A 14,640-nucleotide genomic window follows, 5' to 3' on the forward strand; every position below is an offset into this window, starting at 1 on the left:
ACAGCTGTGTACTGTGTATTTTTCGTAATTGTAATTGATCAGTAAGAGTGATTGTAAGCCTGTATTGATTTGGTGGATCTCCCCAACCGTTATAATTATAAATTTCGGAGTCAATACAGAACAAAGATGGACTTTTTAAATTGTAATACGTGGTATGTTCTGAGCTGTCAGTGGACAGATGGCGTAGAATGACATTAGTAGATGAATAAGTTTGATGTTTTTTTTTTAAAGTAGGAAAGATCACAATATGAAGATAAAGTTGGAATTAAAGAGGACAAATAGGGGCAAATATTAATTTATAGGAAGAGGAGTTATGGACTAGAATAATTCACTAAGGAAGAAGTGTTCAATAAATTTCCAAATTCTTTGAAGTTATTTAAGGAAAGATTACCGTATGTAAACAATAGTCTGCCACATGGGTGCTTGCCCTAAATGCAGATCAGTGGTGGCTATATCTGGCTCTTTTATGTGAATAAATTCCTACTTAAAAAGAAAAGGACCTTGGCATGCACAGCTACCAGTAGACAAAGGACCTTCTGTCAATGATTCAATGTTAATGTTATTTTGTTGTATATAAGTGGTATGTTCCGAGCTGTCAGGGGTTATACCACTTATATATAAGAAATTCCGACTTGTACGTTTGAGAAGTTCCACCTTTCCACCACTTTCAAATCTTATTATTTTTCTTCGATTAAAATATAATTAAAATTGGATCAATGTCAGTGACCTCAAACAGTGCAAATTTTTGAAACAGATTTCAAGTTCTGCAATCAATCAATCAATCAATCAATCAATCAATCAATCAATCAATGAATCAATCAATCAATCAATCAATCAATCAATCAATCAATCAATCAATCAATCAATCAATCAATCAATCAATCAATCAATCAATCATCTGGCTTGATACAGGGCAGGGTAAAAGGGCAAATTCATTTTCTGCATCATGCTTTTTTAAAGATTGTTTTCAAGAGTTGAGACAATTTTGAATTTATAAATAAATATATATATATTTATTAAATACGCAATAGCAGAAGGGAAGATGCACAAATAAGTCAAAGACGATAGATAGGCTAGTACCATTGTATAAACGAGGGATATACATCCTCTGACGATGTGGCTGTATCTGTCATCCGATTCCTCCCTTTGTGGGTGGGGGCGGTAGAATAACACCCACCGTATCCCCTGCCTGTTGTAAGAGGCAACTAGAAGGGTTCTAGGGACTCTGAAGCGTGAGTTGGCGACCACAGGGATCTTAGCTGAGTTCCGGCATTGTTTCCACTTACATGTGCCAGACTCCTCACTTTCATGTAGGTCCTATCTGACCTTTCTTGGTCAACTCTTGTTCCTTTCCGACACTATTAGGTTTCCGAAGGCTAGGGAGTCCTTTATTTTCACGCCTTTCAAGGCCCTTGTCTTTCTTTGGCCAATACCATTTTTCGAAGTGTCGGATCCCTTCCATTTTTTCTCTTCGATTAGTGTTATATAGAGGATGGCTGCCTAGTTCTACTTTCTCTTAAAATACCGCCACCACTCGTCCCATTCGTAAAGTTATTTATCTAGGTTCAAATCAAGTGTCCATGTAAGAGAAGTTCAAGTTATCGGCATTGGTTATCTTCCCATTGCAATGCAGAATACCTTGGCCTAAATTCTGTGGAAATACCATGACTTTAATATGTTATTCCTTGGAATAACTGTGAGGCACTTGTCACATTAGTTAGTAAAACGGACACTAGATGGCATAAGTGCATTCGCCGCTGACTACCTGAAGGCTCAGTAACTGGACGGAGAACTCATGAATTGGGCGTTATATAATTGAATGCGAGTATAGGATTGTAACCGCTCCCTCCATCCCATGTTAGCTAGAAGACGTATGGGGAGTGTTTATATGTAATCATGTCTATCGAGAACCGATCAAGTTCGGCTCTTTTTAAAAGAGCTGAACAATTAAAACGATGGGAAGAATCGGAAACTAATCGTGAAACTATAGTGCCTAAAAGGAAGAGCAAGAAGATTCAATTTTCTTCTGGAGTTGTGTTTTTAGCAGCATGTGCAGCAGGCGAAAAGGAAGAAGTGTTGCGTTTGCTTCAACAGGGAGCTGATATAAACACTGCAAATGTTGATGGATTGACCGCCCTGCATCAGGTAAATACTTTGATTTATATAGAATAGGATGTTGGGATTTTTATCTTCACTGGATGGTCGTCTCTTTGCGTTGTCAAAATAATAGGTGACGGAATGTGAAGTGGGGCAAATTTGTTTCTTACCAAGATGGCCGACTATATCGCCAGCTGTCTTAGAAAATACATCCCTGATCTGTTATTCAAGTGTGATTGATGATTGACACCCTCCATTTATATTACTTTCATGATTAGCCAAGTGTTTGGTTACTGCTTTAAATGATTCCCTTGTATGAAACGGGCAAGTGACGTTAGGATTTGGGGAGAGCTTGTAACTTCGATCATTAGTGAATATTTTGTTAAATTGGGGTGTATTGATAAAAATTGCTAGTTATGTATTATTTGTAAAGGTATTAAGATACCGTAAGATGGCCTTGTAATAGATGGTCAATATATTTCTGTGTTTTAAGTGTGAAAATATCCTGGTATATAACCTAGTGCTGTGGTAAGAATTTTGTGGAGGTAAAGTCGTGTTAGAGGTCCAAAAGTTGCTGTTACTCATCTTCATTAAAAGGAATAAGCCGCATCTTCCTTTATGAAGTTTTTTGGTTACGTTTTTAGTAAAATATATTGCATATATTCTGTGACACCTGCTTTTGCTTCTCTACTTCATGCTGGTGAGGTAGAAAATGAATTAAGTTTTCTTATTCAAACGTCTGAACTTACTGATACACGACCATAATGTCTTCACATGTAGGAAACTTTCTGTTGCATTTTGACAGTCTACGCAAGTTCTTTGCAGTGATATTGAAACAATTTCGAAAGAAGTTATGAATGTTAGCAACTGTCTTGCAGTTTGTATATAACAAAAATGTAGCCTGTTGTTGATATTTTACTGCAGTGATGAATGACAAGAAAATTTAGATGTTCATTAACAGATGTGCAGGCTATAACATAGATGTATATTTTTAAGGGGGATAGGCCTTTGTAATTTGGGAGGGCACATTATGGCAACCATGCGATCTTGACATGGATTGCGTTGCTTTTCATGCAGTGATAGCTTCTACCTCTGGATCATTCAGTTGATGCTCAAAAATTTCAGGTCAAGGGTGCTTCAGCCAGGCCATATTTCATGGACCACAATCTTTCTCATTTAGCATATCAGAAGATGTTGGTTGTAAGTGTCCTTTCTCTTTTAAAACTCAATATTTTAACTTTTTGTCTGCACTTTGTTCCTGTCATTTCATATGGAGGCAGGAATGGCTGTTGAATTAACTCTTAGAAGTGTTATCCCAGCGAAAGAACATTCTTAAAAGAAATACAAAGCAACCTCTGCACATCCAGCCCGTTAATAAATACCAGGAATCTGAAAACATTGATATGATATGCCACGTGTGATTCAGGAATCGGTCAACTATAGAATTTTCATACTAATAAGAATTGTTTGTTAGTAATATGCAAATTAATGAAATTTACCTTTTTCATTTGCACTGGTACTCTTGAGAAGTCTTTTTCCTCTTTATCACAGGTATTACTTTTTCTCAAGTAGGCACTGCCCTTTTTACTGTGTACAGTTCCTGTCCAGTTTAGCAAATAACAGACAAATCAAAATCCTCAATAGTAATAGGTATTTATTCTAATTTTCTTTTTTTTTTTAGTATGAAGAGCGGACCGGGAGGCTGAAGCCCTCTTTCTTGTAATTGGCATGTGATGGATTTAACTCTACAGGTGGATACACCGGTATATTTTGCAGCTTGTTCTGTTACATGAATGGGTTGTAGAATAAGTTATTTCTATCTTGATTAATCATCAAGCAATTTAATATTATTACTGCCGGGCTGAGTGGCTCGTATATTGACTCTCTGACCCAAGTTGGCAGGTTCGATCCTGGCTCAGTCCAGTTGGTATTTGAAGTTGCTCAGATAACTCAGCCCCATGTCTGTCGATTTACTGGCACGTAAGAGAACTCCTGTGGAACAAAATTCCAGCACCTCACAGTCTCTGGAAATCAAAATAGTAGTTAGTGAGACGGTAAAGCGATAACATTAATAATATTACTGTAGGTACATATATTTTTCCTAACCCTCAGTGTGGATAGTTCTTCTGTTTTTTACAAAGCAAGTAAGTTTTTGGTCTGTGCTACATGGATAGCATGCTCGGTGAAAGAAATCTTCATACAGAGCATTTAACAAGAATAGTACAATGCAGACTACACCATCACTAGCGGTAACTCTTGGACTGTGGATAACACTGGCAACCCATCTCGACTAACAGTGGATATTTCAATGTATACACACATGTGAACAAAGCCTAATTTAAAAAAATGCTAATTGTGATATATTCATACACATACACCTAATCATATTCTAACCACTTATGCCTTACAGTTTTGACATATACGGTACACTCTGAAGAAACCGGTGGAGGTAAATGAATACACATGCCTAAATAGTCTAACCCAGTGGCGTGCAGTGAATACATCACTCTAAAGCCAAAATTACTATTTTATGAACTCAATAACTAAGTGGAAATATAACAAACAGATCAGACAATAAATAAATAAGACAATTTAGGTATTAAAAAATTTATGAAATTATAACTCAGTTGAATGAGAATATTTTCAGCCATATACACAGATATATTTCCTACACGACAGTGACTGCACCTTCATGACTTAAAGCTGTGTTCTCCCTAGAACTTTTTTTAATGAGCGGACCGCCCGGTTAACATAACGTAGATATGTGCTAGTTCCATAATATTAATATATATTTGAGTCGTTGGGGGTTCCCAATTTAAATTTAAATACTGTAAAACTTTATTTAAATTGAAAATCTTCATTATTGTCAGAAGAATTGCATTAATTACATCAGAGTTTAAATGTTAAGCTTAGTGTCGTGCGTAAACGGTGCCTGGATTACCAAGGAATTGCATGCGATTCCGCATGATGTAACAAACCCGTATGGCACTCCACAGCAACAAAATGATTAGCTCCCGTGTTGCATGATTATGAACGAAGAGTAGAACACTAGAAGTTCAAAATACTCTGTTATGTCTTGTTTGTGATAACACTAAAATAGTTCAGTTTTGCAATTAATGTTTACCTGTCCGATATTATTAATGCCCTATTTCCTGCCCGGCTACTCGTTCCTGACACCTGGCTGACAAAAATTTCTGGGCGGAACACTGAAGCTACAGCAGATTTTAAACAGTGTTCTTGCAGTTTCACCTGCTGATGCTTCGTAATAGTACAGTCATGTTTTTCACAGAGAAATGCTGGCACTAACTTTTGTTGTTCAACTTAAAAAGCCTAACCTAAACTGAATGATCAAAATTTAGATGGTATTTTACCATCACGAAAGTTTTACAGATTCACTGGCTTACTGAGCGTAGGCACAGCAACGACAAAAGGGGGGGAAATATTCATCACAACATATCACTATTATATTTGTGAAGAATGCGACAGAACTCACGAAAACTTTACCTGTAATCCAAGAGGAACACTACAAAATTTCACAACATACCACTATTACGGGCAATCCCACTTATACAGAGCATCCAAGTACAAAATTCTTGTAGTTCGTGGGAGGCGCTTTGTACATGCTGGGGAAACTAAATCTTTTTCCACGTGTATAAAAAAATACACATGCCAACGCTCCCAAAAAGTTATGCATGCTGAAATCCAAAAATAAAATAAGTACTTTCATTGCAATTAAGTTCATAAAATGGGTATATTTACCAGCAAGACTATGTGCAAGTGGCTGAACTGTTTTCTTCCTATAGCCTCTGGCATGTGGCACTGAACAGTTTGAGTGTTAAGTTTACAACTAACATGTAACCAAGGTAGCTGCTTTCCTGCCGTAAGATGCTGTGAATCTCGAATGAGGCCCATAACTATCGCCCCGCCTCCCCAAGAGGGAGAGGCTTAAAGCACATGCGTCAACCAAGCAACTTGAATTTCACTGGGATAGCTCTTTTGCGCTAGCAAAGAATCCCAGCTCACTGGAGAGACCTGGGCTGCGGTAGAGCAAATTGGTTATCGAGACAGCTGTACTTGCCTAGACTTGGCTGTTTGCAGTTTTTTTAACTTGATAAAGAAATATTCTAGGAATAATAAGAAAATATAAATGTTGGGGTAACAGAGGTTCAGTGCACGCCACTGGTCTAACCCAGTATGCCTCACAAGGGGATCATTAATTTATATTTATTGTGAATTTAGCATCAAACAGTTTTGTTTTGCTATTTGCTTTACGTCACACCGACACAGATATGTCTTACGGCTACGATGGGATAGCAAAGGCCTAGGAATTGGAAGGAAGCGGCCGTGACCTTAATTAAGGTACAGCCCCGGCATTTGCCTGGTGTGAAAATGGGAAACCATGGAAAACCATATTCAGGGCTGCCGACAGTGGGGCTCGAACCCACTATCTCCTGATTACTGGATACTGGCCGCTCTTAAGCGACTGCAGCTATCGAGCTCGGTCATCAAACATTTGACAACTGTTACACAGCATACATCATGATATTGAATTGGCATCCACCATTGGATAGTTTTATCTCACTAGCCAATCACAAGCGGCACTAAACCAAACAAACCCCTGTACAGATGTCGTCAGTTAGCTGTGCACTTGGTCGTGGGAGAGGGGTGATGAGCAGTGCAGGGACCGTGTCGAATACATGTCTGTCGGATAATATTGACCCACATGTCAGTAGGTCCCCGGACACAGGCTAGTCCCTCTTAGCTTGACAAATATTTTACTCTGCTGTAGTACCTATGCACGAGGAGTTGGATGGGAAAGTGCACGGCTGGCTGCTGCTTACTGTACTAAGGTTTATTTCTGGGACTACTGTGCTTGGGTATATGAGCTATGTCTGAGGACCAGCACTACTGTAAAGACTTATCTGGTGTATACTTTTGTATGAATTAGGTTATAAATTGGAAGCTTATATACATAGCATTGAGAATGATACTTCCCCAACATTTCCCAGGACTTCAAATGGCTAGCCCAGCATTTGAACATTCAGGTTGAATGTGTGAATCAAGATCCCCATTTGTATGATAGTATTTTTTTTTTATTTAATGTTAAAAATTATAATAATAGTTGAAATCTGATCAGGAATTATAGAGCCAGTACCAGTGTTAAAAAGTTCTTAAACATAACCAGTTTTTTTATGTAGGCACGTCTTCCATACTGACGAAAAAAAGATCTGGAATTTTGTAAGACCAAAGGCAACAAAGTTGAAATGGTCCAAGCTTGTGGGAAAGATCGAGAGAGATGGGTAGGGCGTACTCCAGAAAATAAAATCACTGACAGGGATGAATTTAATTTTAATAATCAGAATTGTGTACATAGTGGGGATTAAAATGTTTCTATAACATTTAAGTCGTCAGTACAGTTTTGTCATTCACTGCAGAATTCTAGAAGATACACTGTCCTTTTTGAGCAGACGAGGGGCGTGATATTTGTTGCAATGTGGCTTGAATAATTCGCAGATACACTCTGTACAGGGTAAGTGATATGTTTTGGACGTGCAGATCTTGTAGTGGAGCTGGGCTGAGTGGCTCAGATGGTTGAGGCGCTGGTCTTCTGACCCCAACTTGGCAAGTTCGAACCTGGCTCAGTCTGGTGGTATCATCATTCACCAGTCTTCCTCCTTAATACTAAAGATCGTCACTGTCATTGTAGGATTTATTTTAAGGTCGTTCTTGTTAGCCAAAGTTGCTATATTTTCTAGGTATTCTTGCAGATCTTCCCGTGAGTTTAATGCTACAGTTACGTCTGCTGTGTAGATCACTATTTTTACTTTGTCTGGGACTATAGCATGTATTATGTCGGCTGTCTCTGTGTTCAAAAGTAGGGGACTTGAAGGACTCTGATTATGTGCACTATAGGTCTGAATTTACATATGTTGTCATATATTTCAATTTGATTATTATGTAGGATATCTTTGATTAATCTGACCATGCAGTGATTTGGTCCAATTAGTGAAGATCTTATAAGATATCAGGGATTGGAACTGGATTTAGAGCCTAGAAAGCTAGAGGACTAGAGCGAAAGAAGACACTATTGGATACTGGCAGGATGCCAAAGCTGCCAACTGAACAAGATCAAGACTCTAAAAATGAAATTGGTAATACTCAGCTATATACACCTTAGCATAAGTTTAATTATTTCAGAAGGTAAATGTTACCTTACTTGTAGGAGAGTAATGTGTTCCTTGCCACTGAGCGAGTTGGCCATGCGGATAGAGGTGCGCGGTTGAGAGCTTTAATTCGGGAGATGGTGGGTTTGAATCCCACTGTCAGCAGCCCTGAAGACGGATTTCTGCGGATTCCCATTTTCACACAAGGCAATTAATTAAGGCCACAGCTGCTTCCTTCCTACTCCTAGCTCTTCCCTATCCTATTGTCTCCGTAATGTCAGTGTGATGCATAGCCAATTGCAGAGGTTCATTGCTAGTTCTAGGGGCCCAGCTCAGTGTATATGCGTATAAGCCGGTGGTGGTAAATTAATATAGACACAATTAAAAGTCTAACTGCCGTAAATAAACCAATAGTGAAAAATTATCTTCACCTCCCTTCAAGGGGCTCTGTGCTTCACCCTTATTTCTTAATCATGCTAAGGAAGTAAGCTGGAGAAAGGAGAGCATCATTCTCAGTGGTTCTCGTAGTTCTACTCAAGGACTATTATTGAAGTTGTATTTTAAATACAGTACTTATATAGCAAAACTTATAAAACATGTGACTTTTTCATTCCAGCTGCTTCAACAATCTTTGCCATTGGCTGAAGTTTATAATAGAATGGTACTGCTCTTATACTTTAATACAGATAGGTGTAATTGCCAACTGTAACAAATGGGTTGGCCCTAGTTCTTATTAAAATGAAGCTGCACACTTGCCCACCGCATCTCCTTGAGTTGTCGGGGTGGCTTTTCGTTATATACCCATTAGGCTACAGTTTAGATTGGTGGAATGTCACTATGAGTCAGATCTGTCCAGCCAGTGGTTCAGAGAGAGAATATACTTAAAGGGGGGAGGGGGGGGGGGGGGGGCGGCACAGACAACTTACTCAGAAGAATATAAGAAACATATTACCTGATTAGGAAGGAGGAAAATTAGCAGTGAACGGAAAACCAATAGGTGTTGTGAAAAGTTCTGAATAGCCTACTTGGCAGGTGTAATTACAGAAGATTTGAAGGTAACTGAGGAGATTAGAAAGACTACAACAACCAGATGGCTAAAATCTATAAACTAAAATGTGTTGCGCCTCACTTGCTAGTATAAAAATTAACTTTTTAATAAATTTGTTAACTGATTATTGATCAGAAGTTGCAATGTAGCTGGAAGAAATTGGCCGTTGTTTATATCACTGATTATCTTCATGATAGATAACTTAATGATAGATGTCTGCAGAAAACATTAAACTTTCAGGAGATGAAGGTGAAGCTCAAGTAGTACAGTATAATTTCCAGTAGATGGCACAACCTGCCGGAGATCAACTAGGCCACCGATAATGAGCAGCACATATGAAAAAATTATGCAATGGTGGGTCGGACATAGGCTGCTTGCAGACAAGTACAGCATTCAGTGATTTAAATGAGCAAACTGGTAAAACATCCGTACACTATGTGGGTGTATAATTTAAAAGTTTTCGATTGATATGTAGGGTAAAACAAGTATCATCAACTCAGAGTGAAACTCCTTCGGAGCCAGCCTGCTTATTGCTTTGGAGGGTGGGAGTGAGCAACAGAAGGGAAGTTTGTAGTGTCATGCATAGTCTTCATAGCGATCCATATGTGTCAACAAGGTTCAGCCTTGGAAAATGATTTAATTGTACAACAACATAAAACAGCAAAATCAAGATTTGCAATACAATATTAAATTACTTAACCAACAAAGTCTTCATTACAAAAATATATTGAAATGTATGTTCTTTTAAAAAGGATAAGAATATATAAACAAATGAAATAAAAGTGACAAGTCTCTCAACATGGGTTGTAAATGTAGAATTAATGAAAGTACATTTATTAAGACAATATTGTAGGCTCTATAATGCGGTATTTTTCATTTGTTTTCAAATAATTTTCTTGCCCTGTGTAATGTTCATTCTGCATTGTTTCATATTCCAAATACTAGTATTATTAAACATACATATTTTGTAGCATTTGTGTATGGCCACTGGAGGCATGAATCCTGTCTGTGCTCCATTCTTCCTCGCTCCTAGCCATCACGAGAGCAACAAGGGGTAGAAGAATTATCTCGCTTTGGAAGTCTGACATCACTTCTCACCTACCAGATGTTCAAAAGGTGGTGAAATGTTTTGGCATGATACAACTTTAAGAGGGAGAAAAACTGGCTGCAGATATGTTCAACTGGACATGGAAATTATCTTAGAGTTAACTACAGTATGTGCTGCCTGCTGTAGAGCCTCATTTTTATAGAGGTGAACATACTGTTACAACAAACGCTGTCTGTTTTATTGCTCTAATTTATTTTGGAATGACCTAATAAATGCACACACACAATTTTATTTATCTATGAACGACCTTACTAATTGCTGTCTATTTACAAGTCTCCGTTCTTTTCACACAGCAGGGAGTTCCGGCTTATTGGAATTATCTGAGAGGGCTATAATCCTATTCACAGGTTCGCCTTATGTTCACTTCTCCAAGTCCAGTCACCCCACACGGCAACTGCACACGGACTGCTAGGTTTGAACAGAGGCTACTGGCCACCCAGTACACGATGTCTGCTCCTTGGTTTGACTCCTGAGACAGTTGAGTAATTCACATAGTCACACACGGTGAACAGGTAAACAGCAGGACAATACTCCTCACAACCATGTCCATTAAAAATGTTCCAATCACACTCGCGATAGCTGATCCAGTCGCTGATTCTACAGCGGTTCTCAGTCCACAGAAGTACGCAGTTCTCTGTCCCACACCAGACGATGCCCTGGTGATGGCAGCCAAACGGCTGTCTTCAGTCCAGCTACTCATTTAGAACTCGGACGCAGCAACAACTTGTTCAGACATTCGTGGGACACTGGCAACAGCCAACACCCTTTCACTGCAGCCCAGCCACTGAACCCCAACACGCCGAGTCCAACTCAGACTACACCACGGGGTTCCATACTGACTCGAACACCAACCGACTGTCCGCGGCTAGCCTCCTTTTTATATCTCCAGTTGTGTACCAAAATATTCATAATGTGGCTAGGAACAGGACATTCTCATTGCATCTTTCTAAAACTCACAGGGAAACCAGCCGAAGAGAACAATACACAGAAAGGCTGACCCCGCCCTCCAGGCCGGCTGGGAAATCCATGGTCGTCTGACTCTCTAGGAGCACCGCAAGGGATTACCACAGGGATGGCACGTAAACATTGCCCCCTTTGAGAGCTGATCATCCTGATCAGTTATCTTCTCAGCTGTTCCTTGGTATGATGCGAATCGTTCCAGTTTTACCACCTTCATCGTGCACTTTGCCCTCCGTTGTACTCGATGGCTGACGTCAGTTATTTCCCTCAGAATGTGGTAGGGGCCTTTCAACGTCCTTTGGAGCTGAAAGTAAAGCCTATCTTCCTTATGGGATTATACAACCACCCTAGGTCGTTCTCGTGATTTCCAATGGTGTCCACTCTTTGATCTTACCATGCCTTCAATTAGTCGCTCTCTGTGGTCAAATTCTTCCAGACAGCAGCATGTAGATCCTCTGGTCACCTTACTAGATCCAGACAGGATGCTCCTCAAGTCGGCCAAATGCTAAAGCCACTGGAAGGCGCAGCTCTCTTTCACATGGTGTGCTCGCTGGTGCAGATCCCGTGGCCTTGTGCATTGCAGACTAGTAAGCCAGGGGACCAGAGGAAGGTGACAAATTCTGTCCCTCTGAGTTTCTCTCTAGGCGTCATGGTCTCAGTTTCCTTCGAACTCCATAGTGGTCATTCAGCAAGGAACTTCTTGCTTGGCCTCCCTCCTGGAACAGAACTTGCGGTCTTCCAGAGAGAGCGTTGACGTGCGGAACATGCTTTATCTCACGGAGACCCTTGTCGGCCTTCCTCTGTTCGTCACCCATCTTCTTCTGGCAGTCTTCCATTTTCTGGTGGTAGTTGTCGGACTTCTGGCCGTCCTCCATCTTCTGGCTTTCTTTTAACTTGTACTGGCCGTCTTCTGACTGTCTTCCATCTTCTCCTGGTGGTCTTCCGACTTATTCTAGTTGTCTTCAGTCTTCTTTCAGCAGTCTTCCACATTCTTCCGGCTGTCTCTCATCTCCTTTATGAACCTCTCGTGGCTTTCTATCCTCCTCTTCTGAATCATATTCTGGTCTTCTTTCGTCTTTTTATAGCCTTCTTCTATCATCACCCTATCGAAGAGCGCGCTTAACTGAGCCTCTATTTTCTTGTGGATTCTGGTCTCAACTGGCATGCAGTAATCACAAGAAGAAACCTAATGATTTATATGTGTATGTACTCACTATAAACAATGTTCTTGAGTGCTCCTGACGGCAGACGAAACCTGCAGTGCCTGGTCCGGTAATTCACGTTGATTTCAATGATTCATCACTCATGGGGTCTATTCTAACTTCTGACACAACTTTTGTTATGAATAAAACAGTTTTTTATCGTAATTTATTTCAAGATGCCCCAGTGAAAGCACACACGCATGCAATTCTGTTCAGCCATGAATGACCACACTTACTAATTTGTCTGTTTACAAGTCTCCGTTCTTTTCACACAGCAGGGCTATCCGGCTTGTTGGAATTACCTGAGAGGGCTATAGTCCTATTCACAGGCTCGCCTTATGTTCATTTCTCCAAATCCAGACGCCCCACACAGCAACTGCACGCGGACCGGCTCCTTACTCGACATTCTATCGTAGTGACAGCTCCTCATTCTGACCTTGGTGAGACACCGAACCCCATCACACTGACAGGCTGTCTGCGGCTAGCCTCCTTTTTATATGTCGGGCGATGTGTACTGGAATATGTGGCTAAAGAGGGAACATTCTCCTTACATCTTAAAAAAACTTGCAGGGAATCCAGCCTAAGAGAACAATACACGGAAAGGCGGGCTGGGAGATCCCCAGTTGAATGTTCTGGTACACACCACTGGAGGTATGAAAAGGAGGCTAGCTGCGGCCAGTCGGTTGGTGTTCGAGTCGGTACGGGACCCCGTGGTGTAGTCAGTGCTGGAGTTGCACTTGGCGTGTTGGGGTTCAGTGGCTGGGCTGCAGTGAAAGGGTGTTGGCTGTTGCCAGTGTCCCACGAATGTCTGAACAAGTTGTTGCTGTGTCTGAGTTCTAAATGAGGAGCTGGACTGAAGACAGCCGTTTGGCTGCCATCATCAGGGCATCGTCTGGTATGGGACAGAGAACTGTGTACTTCTGTGGACTGAGAACCGCCGTAGAATCAGCGACTGGAGCAGCTATCGCGAGTGTGATTGGAACATTTTTAATGGACATGGTTGTGAGTAGTATTGTCCTGCTGTTTACCTGTTCACCGTGTGTGACTGTGAACTACTCAACTGTCTCAGGAGTCAATCCAAGGAGCAGACATCGTGTACTGGGTGGCCAGTAGTCTGTGTTCAAACCTAGCGGTCCGCGTCCAGTTGCCGTGTGGGGCGACTGGACTTGAAGTGAACATAAGGCGAGCCTGTGAATAGGATTATAGTCCTCTCAGGTAATTCCAGTAAGCCGGAACTCCCTGCTGTGTGAAAAGAACGGAGACTTGTAAATAGACAAGCAATTAGTGTGGTCATTCATAGATGAATAGAATTGTGTGTGTGCATTTATTAGGTCATTCCAAAATAAATTAGAGTAATAAAGCAGATGGGGTTTTATTTGTAACAGTATGTTCACCTCTATAAAAATGAGGCTCTAGAGCAGGCAGCACATACTGTAGTTCACTCTAAGATAATTTCAATGTCCGATTGAACATATTTGCAGCCAGTTTTTCTCCCTCTTAAAGTTGTATCATGCCAAAACATTTCACCACCTTTTGAACATCTGGTAGGTGAGAAGTGATGTCAGACTTTCAAAGCGAGATAATTCTTCTACCCCTTGTTGCTCTCATGATGGCTGGGAGCGAGGGCAAATTGAGCAGCAAACAGGATTCATGCCTGCTTCCAGTGGCCACACAGAAATGCTACAAAATAAGTATGTTTAATAATACTAGTATTTGGAATATGAAATAATTCTTTCACCTTCAGTTTGGAGGTTTCTAGGTAGGATTGACAGCTGGACACGGAATTTTAGTTGTTTTGTCCCCTCGTGTATGACACTTGTTTTATCCCAAGTTTTGTTCTGGTTTGAATTGTAGCTCTTACAGTAATTGCTCCCAATTGCGCAAATGCTTTGTTTGAACATTCCAAAGTTGATTAACTGTGCTAATACTGGCTTTTCAAAATGTGAAGTCCCTTTTCTTGTATAATTTCATAAATACCATCAGAGTGAAAAATCAACAGGCAGTTGTTTTGTTCATTGGTAGGAATACGTGCTGTTTAGTTATTTGTTATGCTGAATTCTT

At 40.4% G+C, this 14,640-nt stretch overlaps 1 protein-coding gene across 2 annotated transcripts in view; it reads left to right on the plus strand.

Moving 5' to 3' along the window:
- The first annotated feature begins 1,862 nt into the window (after window positions 1-1,862).
- Window positions 1,863-14,640, plus strand: part of Mbs (Myosin binding subunit) — a 532,528-nt gene continuing 519,750 nt past the window's right edge. For both annotated transcript variants that reach the window (XM_067156305.2, XM_067156306.2), the window contains exon 1: window positions 1,863-2,145. In XM_067156305.2, coding sequence (XP_067012406.2) covers window positions 1,897-2,145 — 249 coding nt within the window. In that variant the 5' untranslated portion in view covers window positions 1,863-1,896. The remainder of the gene's footprint in view (window positions 2,146-14,640) is intronic.

The sequence above is a fragment of the Anabrus simplex genome, chromosome 12, assembly GCF_040414725.1.
Source record: "Anabrus simplex isolate iqAnaSimp1 chromosome 12, ASM4041472v1, whole genome shotgun sequence".
Taxonomy (NCBI): domain Eukaryota; kingdom Metazoa; phylum Arthropoda; class Insecta; order Orthoptera; family Tettigoniidae; genus Anabrus; species Anabrus simplex.